General features: G+C 42.1%; 1 protein-coding gene across 4 annotated transcripts in view; it reads right to left on the reverse strand.

The window, feature by feature from the left end:
• efr3a (EFR3 homolog A (S. cerevisiae)) overlaps positions 1-14,958 on the reverse strand; it is a 243,809-nt gene that overhangs the window by 41,522 nt on the left and 187,329 nt on the right. For all 4 annotated transcript variants that reach the window (XM_029703945.1, XM_029703942.1, XM_029703944.1 and 1 more), the window contains 2 exons: positions 5,970-6,142; positions 3,493-3,568 (listed from right to left, as the gene is read on the reverse strand). In XM_029703945.1, coding sequence (XP_029559805.1) covers positions 3,493-3,568; positions 5,970-6,142 — 249 coding nt within the window. The remainder of the gene's footprint in view (positions 1-3,492; positions 3,569-5,969; positions 6,143-14,958) is intronic.

Here is a 14,958-nt window from a genome sequence, read left to right on the forward strand (position 1 = left end):
TCATGTAATTGTCAATAAAAGCCTTTCACACTTATGAAATGCTTGTAATTATACTTCAGTATTCCATAATAACATCTGAAAAAAATATTAAAGACACCGAGGCAGCAGACTTTGTGGAAATTAATAAGTGTCGTTCTCAAAACTTTTGGCCACGACTGTACATTCAGATCCACAGAACCAGACGCGCAGCTTGTGGCCGTTAGGGGGCTCCCGAGGGCTGACAAACTACTCCACAGCAATGTCTCAAAATGTAGTGACCGCAACCCCCTCCCCTTCAACAACTAATGGACGATTTGCAATGACATCTCAGTAAGAAACCTCCCTAAATGGGCCCCATGAAGAGAGAAACTAAAAACAAATATTCTCTGACCTCCAACGTGACAATGGCGAGCGCTAGCGAGACAGAGAGAAGCAAATCTGAAGAGGCACCGACGTCTTTCAAATACGCTGTGTGCGAACATTTTGGATTCAGCGTTCAATACGATTAATAGGGTAAGAAGACCATAAACAAACAAAGTACAGTCTGCAAGCATTGCTTTGCCACTGTCGGCTACTCGAGTGGAAATAGTGCTAACATGACGTGTCATTTGTCGCCGCCATCACCCGGCCGTATCCCTTGCAAGTGGAGCTGAAGCAAGGAGAGTACACTCGTTAGCGAAAACACAATCTCTCGCTGCTGCCTTCCAACAACAATTTGTGACAAATTCAGAAACATGAAGAAATAATGAAAGCAGTGGGAGTATTCATAGCCAAAGATTTGCAGCCCTATTCGGTGGTTACTGACTCGGGATTTCGTCACATGATGATTTTTTTTTTACCGCGTTACAATGTCCCCTCCCGCACACATTTCAGCAGCAAAGTAATTCCCAAACTCAATGAAACATCACGGAGAGGAATTGAAAAGGAATTGACACAGACACCCTTTCTAGCTCTCTCCACTGATAGTTGGACCTCCAGAGCAACTCAAAGCTACCTCACTGTGACGGTTCACTATGTACTGGATTGGGAGATGAAGAGCTACAGGTTGTCAAAACAAAGAAGCACTTTTAATTGTAATGTTTTTCTCCCTTTGATTTCATACAGTAAGGACAGAAACCAGGCCCTGTCAGTCAGGCTGCCATTTTTCTGAATGGAAAGTTTTATTTGTCTGTAGGCAAAATAAAGAGCTAAATATAGCACCGGACTTTCAAAAAGGCCAGAGATGGGTAAATGGGACTGTGGCGCAAAGAGGGGGATGCAGCACTGTGACCGAAGAACCCACATTTGCACAATCACTCAACACATCACAAGCTTTAGTAAAGTGGACAACATCACTGGAGCAAATACCTAAAGTAACCAACCAAAGATGACTGCATCGATAAAATAAACTTGTTTGTGAGTCAGCGAGCAGTGTCACCCTCTTTAACGAAAGAGAAGGTGGTGGGTAGTTCCTTATTCATTTAGTCAGATATTCAAATACACACTCGATGGCTCATGAAAATATCTTGAAGCCATGACCTAAAAATAACCAACCTACAAGACTGCCTCTGACACTTAATAGCCTTAAGCAGGGTCGTGTTCAGTAGGCAAGAAATGTTCGAAAACGGTCTGAAACTGGGTGAAGAAGTGAGGTACTATTTGGTATTTTATTAGGATCCCCATTAGCTGTTGCGAAAGCAGCAGCTACACTTCCTTGGGTCCACACAAAACATGAAACATGACATAATACAGAACATTAATAGACAAGAACAGCCTAACACTCACTTTCTGTTTAAAAACATTTAGCTGCATGTTGCTACCTTGCGCCCTAATCAACACGACCCAGCTGGCGACATAGCTCTCTAGCTACTTATTATCTTCCTCTGACAAAGGCGGATTGAGCTCCATTAATTAGCCTTGACAGCGGCAGCGATAGCATGAATGCTAAATGGCAATGGTTTCTTTATGGGGGACTTGCAAGAGTCGAGGGTAAATGCTAAATGTTGTGGAGCATGTCGCAGCTAGGGGAGCCTGAGCTATGGGCTCTGTGTGGATGACATTGTCTCTAAACTATGTTCAGCTTACCTTCCTCATATACAGTGAGGTCCAAAATGATTGGATTCCTTGTTAAGGATTAGCAAAAAAACACAAAAAAAAAACATTTATTTTGGTAATACAACCAACGCAAAAGAACAGTTGCTTTGAAGTTATTTACAATGTTTTAAGGGTTTATGAAAAGTGTATTCCCATACTGACTTTTACAGATGTCCTTTGTATTGCTGTAGACTTGACGGACTAGACTGGACTCATTCCCTCTCAAACAAAAAGAAGAAATCTATATTTTCTCTGGTAGGCACAACCTACCTGGCACCCCTACAAACAACAACCTCCAGTCAAAACCGTTACAGTACGCTTACCCTCCACTACATCCCTGAAGCAATACCTAAACTCTTCGAACACATGCCTCATAAAATCAGCTAGACATTGGGACCTCAATAAGCTGAATCAGGCATGTAAGTGCTGGGCTGGAACAAAAGCCTACATCGCTCTATGATGTTAGGATTGCTTATCTACATGTGGTATTGGCAGGGAGGTGTGGAGTATTGAAAATTAGCCAGTTGGCAAAATCTGGCACATTGACAGAAATGTCGATTAATGTGCATTGTCCCCATCAAATAAACCTAACAAAGTAAAGTAGAATAGTGTCTGTTTATTACACTGCAATAAGGCACAACTGCCACCAACAGAGGACAGAGCAGCCAGGTTGTTCAAGATTGATGTCGAAATTGTCCTGAGGACATCTGGAAATGCCTTAAAAAACAGCCACTAGAGACAACAGTTATTACCATCAAGTAGGCTTGGGTTTTGTAATCCAATGACTCTGGATCAGAAGGTTGCGTGTTCGATTCCAGTCAGGGACACTTGTTTTTTATTTGGGGTTTTAACCCTATCACAAACCTTAACCATTTGGAATAAGTGCCTAAACTTAATGTTTTAACCCTATCACAAACCTTAACCCTTACCTTAACCATTTGGAATGAGTGCCTAAACTTAACTCTTAACTTCTAAAATTGACTTTTGGAGAAATGGAACGATACATCACCAGCAGCAACAAAACATTTTGAAATGTTAAGTTTGGAGAACGTAGATGAACGTCTAATTCTGCTGCAGTGAGACTGTGAGAGCTTGTTGCAGTAAAGAGCTGTGGCAGAACCATTTGTGATCCATAGTGGTTTTCTATGGGGAGCTGTAATGGAGCGTTGCAACTGGCCCCAGCTTGTTATTTATTGGAAGACAAACTGATGGTAACACTGTATGTGAAAATCAGTCATCAGAGATACTATTGTGCTGCTTTACCTTTTAACACTGTCTATGAATGAAAAGATAGCTTGGGTGATAAAACCCCCTAACGGCTCATTCTACCAAGCATTATAAATGCAGAACTTCATTACGCAATCATAATGCATCACACACAGGTAGTATAATGTGCAATACTGGAAGTGTATCATTTTTTAAGTGTAACTTTTTATTCACCTTTTTCATGAACCCAACGTCTTGTTTCGATATCTTCTCCCTCTTTATCTTCAAGGCCGCCACATTAGGAATGATCCTAACAAAAAAGAGAAAGATTCAAACATGAAATATATATTTAGTCGCTAGTGAAAGTCACACCCCTTGCACAGTCTTAAAAAGGACTGGATTTTTTTCCCCTACCGATTTTCACAACCAACTCCATACTTTCAAGGTGAAAGAAAATAATTAGTGATGCACTGATATGACATTTTTGGCCAATACCGATATCCAATATTTTTCTTGCCCCCCCAAAAAACGATACCGATAAACAATATTTTAAATTTTAGCAGCCTTTTAAGCATTCTAGTACAGTTAAATAGTTAACACACACACGGACGCAGCGGTCCAAGGCTCGGCATTTCAGTGGAAGAGGCATCACTACAGTCCCTGGTTGGAATCCAGGCTCTATCACATCCGGCCGTGATTGGGAGTCCCATAGCACAATTGGCCCAGCGTCGTCCGGGTTTGGCTAGGGTAGGCCGTCATTGTAAAAAATAATTTTTGTTCTTAACTGACTTGCCTAGTTAAATAAAGGTTACACACACAAACACACACACACACACACACACACACACACACACACACACACACCAAAAAGTTATTTTGTTGGCATTTACGTATGTCCCCATTACCAGTAAAACATAATCAAAACCTATTTCTGTCACTTACTTGCTGTGCTGTTTCGTTGTTAATTTGTTCAGTCGTTTCATTCTCAAACAGGATTGCTATGGAACGCAGTTTGGGTCTTTGCGTGTCAAAAATAAAACAATGACCAGTAGATGGCACTATTTGACCTGTCAAATAAGCTTGTTGACCAATAAGGACCTGAATATGACTGCACGACACATAATAATTTAATGAGTTCATACATTTTTTTACGTAGTTATTACACATGGATTACACTATCACTTGTATTTCATGTCACAACGATTCATCGATACATATGCTACGATGCTGGTAAAGTTGTCTCGCGCACCTACAGTGCTGGTCATAAAAGCTAGCTAGCTCATGGATGCAAATGGATGTGTTTTCTTTCCCAAAAACATATCAAGACGACAGTCTGATACAGTAGCTATAGTTAGCTTGCTAACTATATAGCTAGGTGTCATCATCTAAAATAACCCTGATTTATAAGACAGTTCTTATTTGATTAATGGTGGACGGACCCATCTATGTGAAGCTAGCTACAATAAGGATTAGCCACAATAGTGGACTTTGCGGTTAGCCTTCAAAATAAAAGTATTCCAAAATTCTACTATTTGTATTAATTTGCATCACTGTCAATTACATACTATTATTTTGAAGGCAAACCACAAATTCCACTATTCTGCCTAATCCTTATTGTGGCTCGCTTCACAACACATAACCCGGTTCGGTCGAGTCTCACTAGCCAGATGACGCTAGCTGGCTGCTTATAACGTTAGCCTTGGGCAACAGGGTTATGTAGCTGGCTAGCTATTTATTTTCATGAACTGAAATTCAATTTCATTAGGCAAACAACAAGTGGCAACCTAGCTAATACTTACTCACAAGGATTCCTAAATCATTGCTAAGAATAATGAAAATGACTGCAGTTTCTACTGGTCATTGTTTTCAGGCTGATTGTATTGGCGCTAGCTAGGTACCAAGCTAAAGCTAGCTATCTCAGAAGTTGCGGTCGAACAAATAATGCTTTATTACCAACGTGGTACTGTAAACACATCGTTCGTGGTCGGTGTTTGGAGACTTTTTTGTACAGCTTTGACAGTGCTACTGTATCTTTTTTGACACGCAAAGACCCAAACAGCATTCCATAGTATGTATGTCTTGAAGCTAATAGCAGTGACACTGCTATTAGTAGGGCAACATCTGAAAAATAGCGCACTTGGTAGTGTATACCGGTGCTCGACCAGTCTGCGAAAGCCAACATCACCCAATACTTTTACTGAGCTTGAGCAATTTTGACCAAAACAATTGATCCATGTTGCTTTATGATTTGTGCAAGGTTGGTAGAATCTTATTAAAAATTATTCACAGCTGTAATGGCTGCCAAAGGTGTTTCCACCAAGTTTTAACTCTGGGGTCTTAAGACATACGCTGGTAACTCAATACATCTTCATTGTATATATATTTTTTTAGAAAACGTTCAACTTTCTTTTTTACTTTGAAAGAGTAGGTTGTGTAGATCTGTAGGAAAAAAAACTATATTTTTAGATTAAATTTTAAGGCAGCATAATGTGAAGACTGTGCAAGGGTTGTGTAGAATTTCAATAGGCACTGTGCATTACATTCTGGTAACTTAGTAAACGCTCTTACCCAGAGCAGCCTACAATCAAATAGCTTACAACACTTAAGATAACGTACAACCTCAAACACAACAACTAAAAGCTATCGGGGGGAGGATGCACCCCTGCGGAACACCCGACACCAGCAGTGGGCATTTTGACACCAGCTGTTACCTGATGCCCCGCAGCTTGGCGCGGTTGTCGTGGCGATCGATGATGTTGAGCAGGATCTCAAGGACCAACTGGCGAAGCTCGCAGTCCTCCATGAGTGAAATGGAGAAGAGTGGGTCCAGGAAGGGTGCGGGCAGCGCTGCCACCATGGTCTTGGACTTGAAACCAGAGGTCACCTGAGGTACATCAAAGGTGTCAGGGGGAAAGGCCAGGCTTGATCACAGTCTATATATATTATGTGTTAATAACATACAATGTACAATTTATGATAAAGGATACATACCGTACATCTATATCATGATATACATTTCAATTTTACCGACATTTCTGGATAAATGTCTTGGTATATGTATATTTTTAGATTTCATGGTTGAAGGGTGTTAGAGTGTACACTCCAGCATATTTCCACATTCCATCAATCACACGTAATTGACAGGTGGCAGGTGTTTATTGCATCGCCACCACTGACAGACTGGCGAGTTTGCCATCATTCACAATAAATAGACTTAAACTTTGAGCTCTGCCAACACGTTTCTTTTTCATTAACAGAGCATGCGAGTGGCCTGATCTGAGCGGATTTCAGATTGAGCAAAATGTCACTGCACTGTGACCCTTCTATCTGGTCTACATGATGAGGTGACGAAAGGGAGGACACTGGTGTGTGTGTGTGTGCAGTAGCGGAATGGCAATATGGAGCACCAGGAAAATGTGCATCTCCCGGCCCAGGCTGTTTGACTGGGCCGGCCCAATGGTCCAAATTATAGTGGGGGCTGAGAAGTTGAGCGACACGGGCCGGCCCACTGGTCCATCTCTCCCACTGGACCTGGCCCATTGGTCCATTCCTCCCTCTGTGCAGCAGCTGCAGTCCTTAGCCCAGCCCCCTTCCCTCACATACACACTGACAGTGACATAGCCACGAGACGTTGATGTAGCTATCAATAGAAGTCAGCTTACGCAAAATCCCAAATCAACATCAAAAAGCAACAGTAAAAAACGCAAAGGTGGGGCTAAAAAGTTAAGGGACAAAAAAGTAAAGTCCCTTGGGTCAGATGCAGCCAAATGTAGGAAATTAACCGACTTATTATGTAGTGATGCTACTAGTGCCAGTGCCAATGCTAACGTCAATGTGCATATAGCCCATGCAGAGGGGGATGCCGCAGCCGGAATTGTGAGCACAAGCAAAGTCTGTGCAGCCAAAGCGGTAGGCAATGGGGAGCCATCGTTACAGTTGTTAGTAATTAGGTAGCTAACCATATTAGCATAAATGTGCCATCAGTCAAAACATGGCGCCGACAGAGATGGTCGCCTCGCTTCAGGTCCTTAGAAGTACTTCCTGTTCACCCATGCCTGCGTGGCCATGCACGCTTCCAACTCAATCATCAAGTTTGCAGACGACACTACAGTGGTAGGCCTGATTATCAACAACAACGAGATGGCCTACAGGGAGGAGGTGAGGGCCCTCGGAGTGTGGTGTCAGGAAAATAACCTCTCACTCAATGTCAACAAAACAAAGGAGATGATCATGGACTTCAGGAAACAGCAGAGGGCGCACCCCCGCATCCACATCGACGGGATAGTAGTGGAGAAGGTGGAAAGTTCCTTGGCGAACACATCACGGACAAACTGAAATGGTCCACGCACACAGACAGCGTGGTGAAGAAGGCGCAACAGCGCCTCTTCAACCTCAGGAGGCTGAAGAAATTTTGCTTGTCATGTAAAACACTCACAAACTTTTACAGATGCACAATCGAGAGCATCCTGTCGGGCTGTATCACCGCCTGGTACGGAAATTGCATCGCCCACAACCGCAAGGCTCTCGAGGGTAGTGAGGTCTGCACAACGCATCACCGGGGGCAAACTACCTGCCCTCCAGGACACCTACACCACCAGATGTCACAGGAATGTCAAAAAGATCATCAAGGACCACAATCACCCGAGCCAATGCCTTTTCACCCCGCTATCATCCAGACGGCGAGGTCAGTACAGGTGCATCAAAGCTGGGACAGAGAGACTGAAAAACAGCTTCTATCTCAAGGCCATCAGACTGTTAAACAGCCATCACTAACAAAGAGTGGCTGCTGCCAACATACAGACTCAAATCTCTGGCCACTTTAATAAATTGATTTAATAAAGGTATCACTAGTCACTTCAAATAACGCCACTTTAATAATGTCTACATATCCTACATTACTCATCTCATATGTATATACTGTATTTTATACCATCTACTGCATCTTGCCTATGGCGTACGCCATCGCTCATCCATATATTTATATGTACATATTCTATTCATCCCTTTACATTTGTGTGTATAAGGTAGTTGTTGTGAATTTGTTAGATATTACTGCATAGTCAGAACTAGAAGCACAAGCATTTCACTACACTCGTATTAACATCTGCTAACCATGTGAATGTGACCAATAAAATTTGATTTGAAAACATGACATAGTATCAAGAACAAGATAAAACTAGCTGAAATGAGCCACATGCGATTCCCCACATGGCTGCTTCTTGTCATAGTTGCTATCTGGTCATCCAGAATCACAACAACACACTGCCTTTTTCCCCATTGAAGCGTACACATTGTTTCCATGACGTTGTCAGCTAATCCATTTATCAGTCATTTCAAGCCCTATTCCTCAACTTTTGTTCAATGGGATCTTCATCATATGATAAATATTTTCATCATATTTTTACTATGCACTTGAGCTTGTGTCCTCAAAATCAAATCTTATTGGTCACGTATACATATTTAGCAGATGTTATTGCGGGTGTAGCGAAATGCTTATGTTCCTAGCTCCAACAGTACAGCAATACCTAACAATACACGCAAATACCCAAAATAAAAAGAAATATAGAAATATTAGAACGACCAATGTCAGAGTCCGGAATATAAATATATATAAATAAATGTAAATAGATGTATGTAACTTGAGTTGCACCCCCTTTAGCCCGCAGAACAGCCTCAATTCGTCGGGGCATGGACTCTACAAGGTATAGAAAGCGTTCCACAGGGATGCTGGCCCATGTTGACTCCAATGCTTCCCACAGTCAAGTTGGCTGGATGTCCATGGAATGGTGGACCATTCTTGATATACAGGGGGAACTGTTGAGCATGAAAAACCCAGCAGCGTTCTAGTTCTTGACACGCTCAAAGTGGTGCGCCTGGCACCTACTACCATACCCTGTTTAAAGGCACTTAAATCTATAGTCTTGCCCATTCACCCTTAATGGCACACATACACAATTTATGTCTCATTTGTCTCAAGACTTAAAATTCTTCTTTAACTTGTCTCTTCCCCTTCATTTACATGGATTGAAGTGGATTTAACAGGTGACATCAATAAGGGGTCATAGACTGACCAGGTGAAAGCTATGTCATGGAAAGAGCAAATGTTTATGATGGTGTGAATAGACATTATGGACAGTTTATGAATAGAAAAGGTGTAGAGCAGTAATTATATAGGATGAACCTTGACTAGAATAAAGTATATAGATAAACTCAGCAAAATAATAAACGTCCCTTTTCCAGGACCCTGTCTTTCAAAGGTAATTCGTAAAAATCCAATAACTTCTCAGATCTTCATTGTAAAGGGTTTAAACACTGTTTCCCATGCTTGTTCAATGAACCATAAACAAATAATGAACATGCACCTGTGGAACGGTCGTTAAGAGACTAACCGCTTACAGACGGCTTACAGACGGCAATTAAGGTCACAGTTATGAAAACTGACGACAATAAACAGGCCTTTCTACTGACTCTGAAAAACGCCAAAATAAAGATGCCCAGGGTCCCTGCTCATCTGCGTGAACGTGCCTTAGTCATGCTGCAAGGAGGCATGAGGAATGTAGACGTGGCCAGGGCAATAAATTGCAATGTCCGTACTGTGAGACGCCTAAGACAGCGCTACAGGGAGACAGGACCGACAGCTCAAAGCGGCAAACCACGTGTAACAACACCTGCACAGGTTCGATACATCCGAACATCACACCTGCGGACTGGTACAGGATGGCAACAACAACTGCCCAAGTTACACCATGAACGCACAATCCCTCCATCAGTGCTCAGACTGTCCGCAATAGGCTGAGAAAGGCTGGACTGAGGGCTTGTAGGCCTGTTGTAAGGCAGGCCCTCTAGACATCACCGGCAACAACATCGTCTATAGGCACAAACCCACCGTCGCTGGACCAGAAAGGACTGGCAAAAAGTGCTCTTCACTGACGAGTCGCGGTTTTGTCTCACCAGGTGTGATGGTCAGATTCGCATTTATCGTCGAACGAATGAGCGTTACACCGAGGCCTGTACTCTGGAGCGGGATCGATTTGGAGGGTCCGTCATCGTCTGGGGCGTTGTGTCACAGCATCATCGGACTGAGCTTGTTGTCATTGCAGGCAATCTCAATGCTGTGCGTTACAGGGAAGACATCCTCCTCCTTCATGTGGTACCCTTCCTGCAGGCTCATCCTGACATGACCCTTCAGCATGACAATGCCACCAGCCATACTGCTCGTTCTGTGTGTGATTTCCTGCAAGACAGGAATGTCAGTGTTCTGCCAAGGCCAGCGAAGAGCCCTGATCTCAATCCCATTGAGCACGTCTGGGACCTGTTGGATCGGAGGTTGAGGGCTAGGGCCATTCCCCCCAGAAATGTCTGGGAACTTGTAGGTGCCTTGGTGGAAGAGTGGGGTAACATCTCACAGCAAGAACTGGCAAATCTGGTGCAGCCCATGAGGAGGAGATGCACTGCAGTACTTAATGCAGCTGGTGGCCACACCAGATACTGACTGTTACTTTTGATTTTGACCCCCCCCTTTTGTTCAGGGACACATTACTCAATTTCTGTTAGTCACGTCTGTGGAACTTGTTCAGTTTATGTCTGTTGTTGAATCTTATGTCCATACAAATATTTACATGTTAAGTTTGCTGAAAATAAACGCAGTTGACAATGAGAGGACGTTTCTTTTTTTGCTGAGTTTATGAAGTGGGTAAAAAAGTATGTAAACATTATTAAATTGACCCGTGTTCAATGACTATGTACGTAGGGCAGCAGTCTCTAGGTGCAGGTTTGAGTACCCTGTTGTAGCCTGCTAGTAACAGTGACTAAAGAGCAGGATATTGGGCGGCAGCCGGCTAGTGGTGACTATTTTACTGTCTGATGGCCTGGAGATGGCCTGTTTTTCAGTCTCTTGGTCCCAGGTTTGATGCACCTGTACCGTCTCCTATTATTATTTATTATTAATATTATTCATTCATTTGATCAAATGACAGGGCTGCTTCTGTGTTGTTTGTATTTTAACAAAATATTTGGCCTTTATAATTCATTTGTAATTCATTTTATTATTCTAGGCGTCAGAGGTGTTTTTCCAGCCGCTCGCTTACCCCTTCAAAACAAACAACAAAGGCACGTGGTATTCTATCTGTCAGTTGGATCTGGAGTTGGGCCTTAAAGTGAGGAACTTCCACAGGTTTAATTTATTTATTTAACCTTTATTTAACCAGGGAACTCAGTTAAGAACAAATTCTTATTTACAATAACGGCCTACCTTGGCCAAACCCAGACGACGCTGGGCCAATCACGGCCGGTTGTGATACAGCCTGGTATCGAATCAGGGTCTGTAATGACATCTCTAGCACTGATATGCAGTGCCTTAGACCGCTACGCCACTCGGGAGCCAAAGTAGGTGTAGGCTACTTTGTCTTGTCATCAAAACAAAAAGGCATACACAATGCATCTTAATTTGTTATATCATTGTTGTACTGTTTTCAATAGGTCACCAGAGGATGCAGGACCAGAACAGCCTGTTTGCATGGTGGACCATCCTGGCCTATACCCTATCTGCTGTCTCTGCATTGCAGAATACCATGATTATATACAGGGCAGACTATAGGCCTCTGCGTCTGAGGCCAAACACAGTAAGCAATACTAAGTATACATGGTATCACTTGCTGTGTAAGGCCTCAGACGCAATGGCCCATGGTATACTCTTCAGTATCATCACAAAGTCTATTTCATCATTTTGTGAAATAGACTGTGATGATACTGGAGATTATAACTTATAAAAATATTCTAATGAGTAAACACTTGAATTTGTTGTTGAAAGTAAATAAAGAAACCAGACTGCAATGAAAGGTTGTTGTCCTTCTTTATGAATTCTCTTCTCAGTTATTTACATAACATAATAAACAGATATACTACAATTCAGTTTTCTTTATTGTAAACAACCAAAGTGCTCCAAAGTGCCTTTTGAAAGTATTGAGACCCCTTGAAGTTTTTCACATTTTGTTACAGCCTTATTCTAAAATTGATTAAATATTGTTTTCTCTGCAATCTATGCACACTACCCCATAATGACAAAGAAAAAACAGGTTTGTAGAAATTTTTGCAAATGTATTAAAAATAAAAAAATCTTACTTACATAAGTATTCAGACCCTTTGCTATGAGACTCAAAATTGAGCTCAGGTGCATCCTGTTTCCAGTGATCATCCTTGAAATGTTTCTACAACTTGATTGGAGTCCACCTGTGGTAAATTAAATTGATTGGACATGATTTGGAAATGCACACACCTGTCTATATAAGGTCCCGCAGTTGACAGTGCAAGTCAGAGCAAAAACCATGCCATGAGGTCGAAGGAATTGTCTGTAGAGCTCCGAGACAGGATTGTGTCGAGGTACAGATCTGCGGAAGGGTACCAAAAAAGGTCTGCTGCATTGAAGGTCCCCAAGAACACAGTGACCTCCATCATTCTTAAATGGAAGAAGTTTGGAACCACCAAGACTCTTCCTAGAGCTATTCACCCGGCCAAACTGAGCAGGGCCTTGGTCAGGGAGGTGACCAAGAACCCGATGGTCACTCTGACAGAACTCTAGAGTTCCTCTGTGGAGATGGGAGACAACCAGATATGGTTGTCCTTCTGGAAGGTTCTCCCATCTCCACAGAGGAACTCTGGAGCTCTCTAGTCTTCATCAAGTAGCTCCTCATCAAAGGCATTTTCATTCATGATGTCCATGATCTCATGGTCCTCCTCATCCTGCAGGCCTTCCTCAGCGATGACCCTTTAGCACATAAGAACGGGGATGAATGGAAGGGAATTGTGTAGTTACAAGTTATCAACCTGTTGGAAAGGTGACAAAAGTAAAATTGTACAATCCAAAGGTTTTCACTATCACATCTGCGAAAACCTAACATAATTTAATATCTTGATAGTCCATAACTGAAATAATATAATAATGTACAGTACCAGTCAAAAGTTTGAAAATAGTCAAAATAAAGAAAAACCTTTGAATGAGTAGGTGTCCAATCTTTTGTCTGGTACTGTATGCCTGTAGCAAAGTCTGATCAGCTATACCTCTAGCCTGAGCTTCCATAAGTCCTATGATCTATCATAAGGGTTATATATTCATTCAACAATTTTTTAGGAATTATATCACAGATAAACATACACCTAATGAGAGATTGTGCTCGCTAATAATAATAATAGCTACCCTCTCTCTTCTGGCTGGCAGGCTAGTAGCTACAAATCCAATTACAAGCAAGTTAGTTTTAGCTTCAATACCTAATGACATACTGTCAAAGAAAACACAAACATAAAAAAATGACAAGACACAAGCTAAATCAAGTAGGCTACCTTGGTCCGTTGGGTGACTGACTGACTGCAGCTTGAACAATAGTCAACAGGCTAGCTACCATTAGTTAGCTCACAGACTGGTAGCTATCAATCTAGCTAACATTATCTGAAGTGACACTATAGTGGCCTGGAAATATGATGACATAGCTAATGTAGGCAAGTAATTAGTAGGAAATAACTTTGCCATCATTATAATGTAACCAAATTTACTTTAGAGAGACGACACTTGCCATAGATAGAAAAGTTCATAAAAAATAGCTAGCTAGCAATGCCAATGTTCGCTAGCTAAAATCCAGTCCTATCCTTCAATCCTAAGTAACTAGCTAAAGTTTTGCCAAAAGACACCTACCCTACCGTTACGCTTGTTTACACCGAGCTGCACTGGGGTTAGAACGCAATCATGGTTACATAAAGACACCGTGGAGTCGGTGCGAGATATGGGTTGGAAAGCGTACCTCAATGCAGGCATGGGATATGCAACTGTACTCCAACTTTTACCTTTATCTACACTGCTCCATCGAGAAGATTGAAATACTGCTAGTTTTCCTAGAAAACTGCCCATTTCGTCCTCATGCTAGCTACCAGTAGCCACAGCAGCCAGTCTTCGCGATGGAGCAGTATGGATAAAGGTACAATTTGGAGTACAGTGGCATATCCCATTGCTGCAAAGGTACGTTTTACGACCCATTTTTACACCGGCTCCACTGTGTCTTAACGCAACCATAATTGCGTTCCGACTCCAGTGCAGCTCAGTGTAAACAAGCGTAACGGTAGGGTCGGTATCTAGTGGCAAGCTAAATTTATACTCCATTACATTGATGACAAAAGGTTTTCCTACTAATGATTTGGGACTTTTATAAATGTCATATTCTTTCCAAGTCACTATAATGCACTTCAGACAAAATCTTCATCAGCACATGGAGGCTCAGAGAATTCCATTGAGTAGCTACTAGAACGTTCATTTGGGCATCAGTCCTCAAGACAACATTCAAAACAATATTGTGATGAATGATGCTACCCATGTATAGCATGTCCTTTACTTAAAAGAGAAAAATAAATATCTATACACTTACTTCATGAATGGTTGATGCTGCTGCCGATTTGAAAATCAATGCGATGCTTGATGGAACTGCTGGGAAATCCACGTGTACCTAGGCTGATTTGCAATGTAGTCCGATGCAAAGTGTGCTGTGCAGGAGGTTCGACTCAACTTCTCTGACGGTTGATTATGAAAATTAAATCGAAGCCAAATCAGACGAAGTGATTGTTTGGAGGGAATGCAGTGCAAAGGCAGCCATGCTGCACAATCTCTCTTGCTTTTGGGCGGGACCAGCACTAAAACTAGAAGGGAATATGTAAATAAAC

The sequence above is a fragment of the Salmo trutta genome, chromosome 21, assembly GCF_901001165.1.
Source record: "Salmo trutta chromosome 21, fSalTru1.1, whole genome shotgun sequence".
In the NCBI taxonomy this organism is placed as follows: domain Eukaryota; kingdom Metazoa; phylum Chordata; class Actinopteri; order Salmoniformes; family Salmonidae; genus Salmo; species Salmo trutta.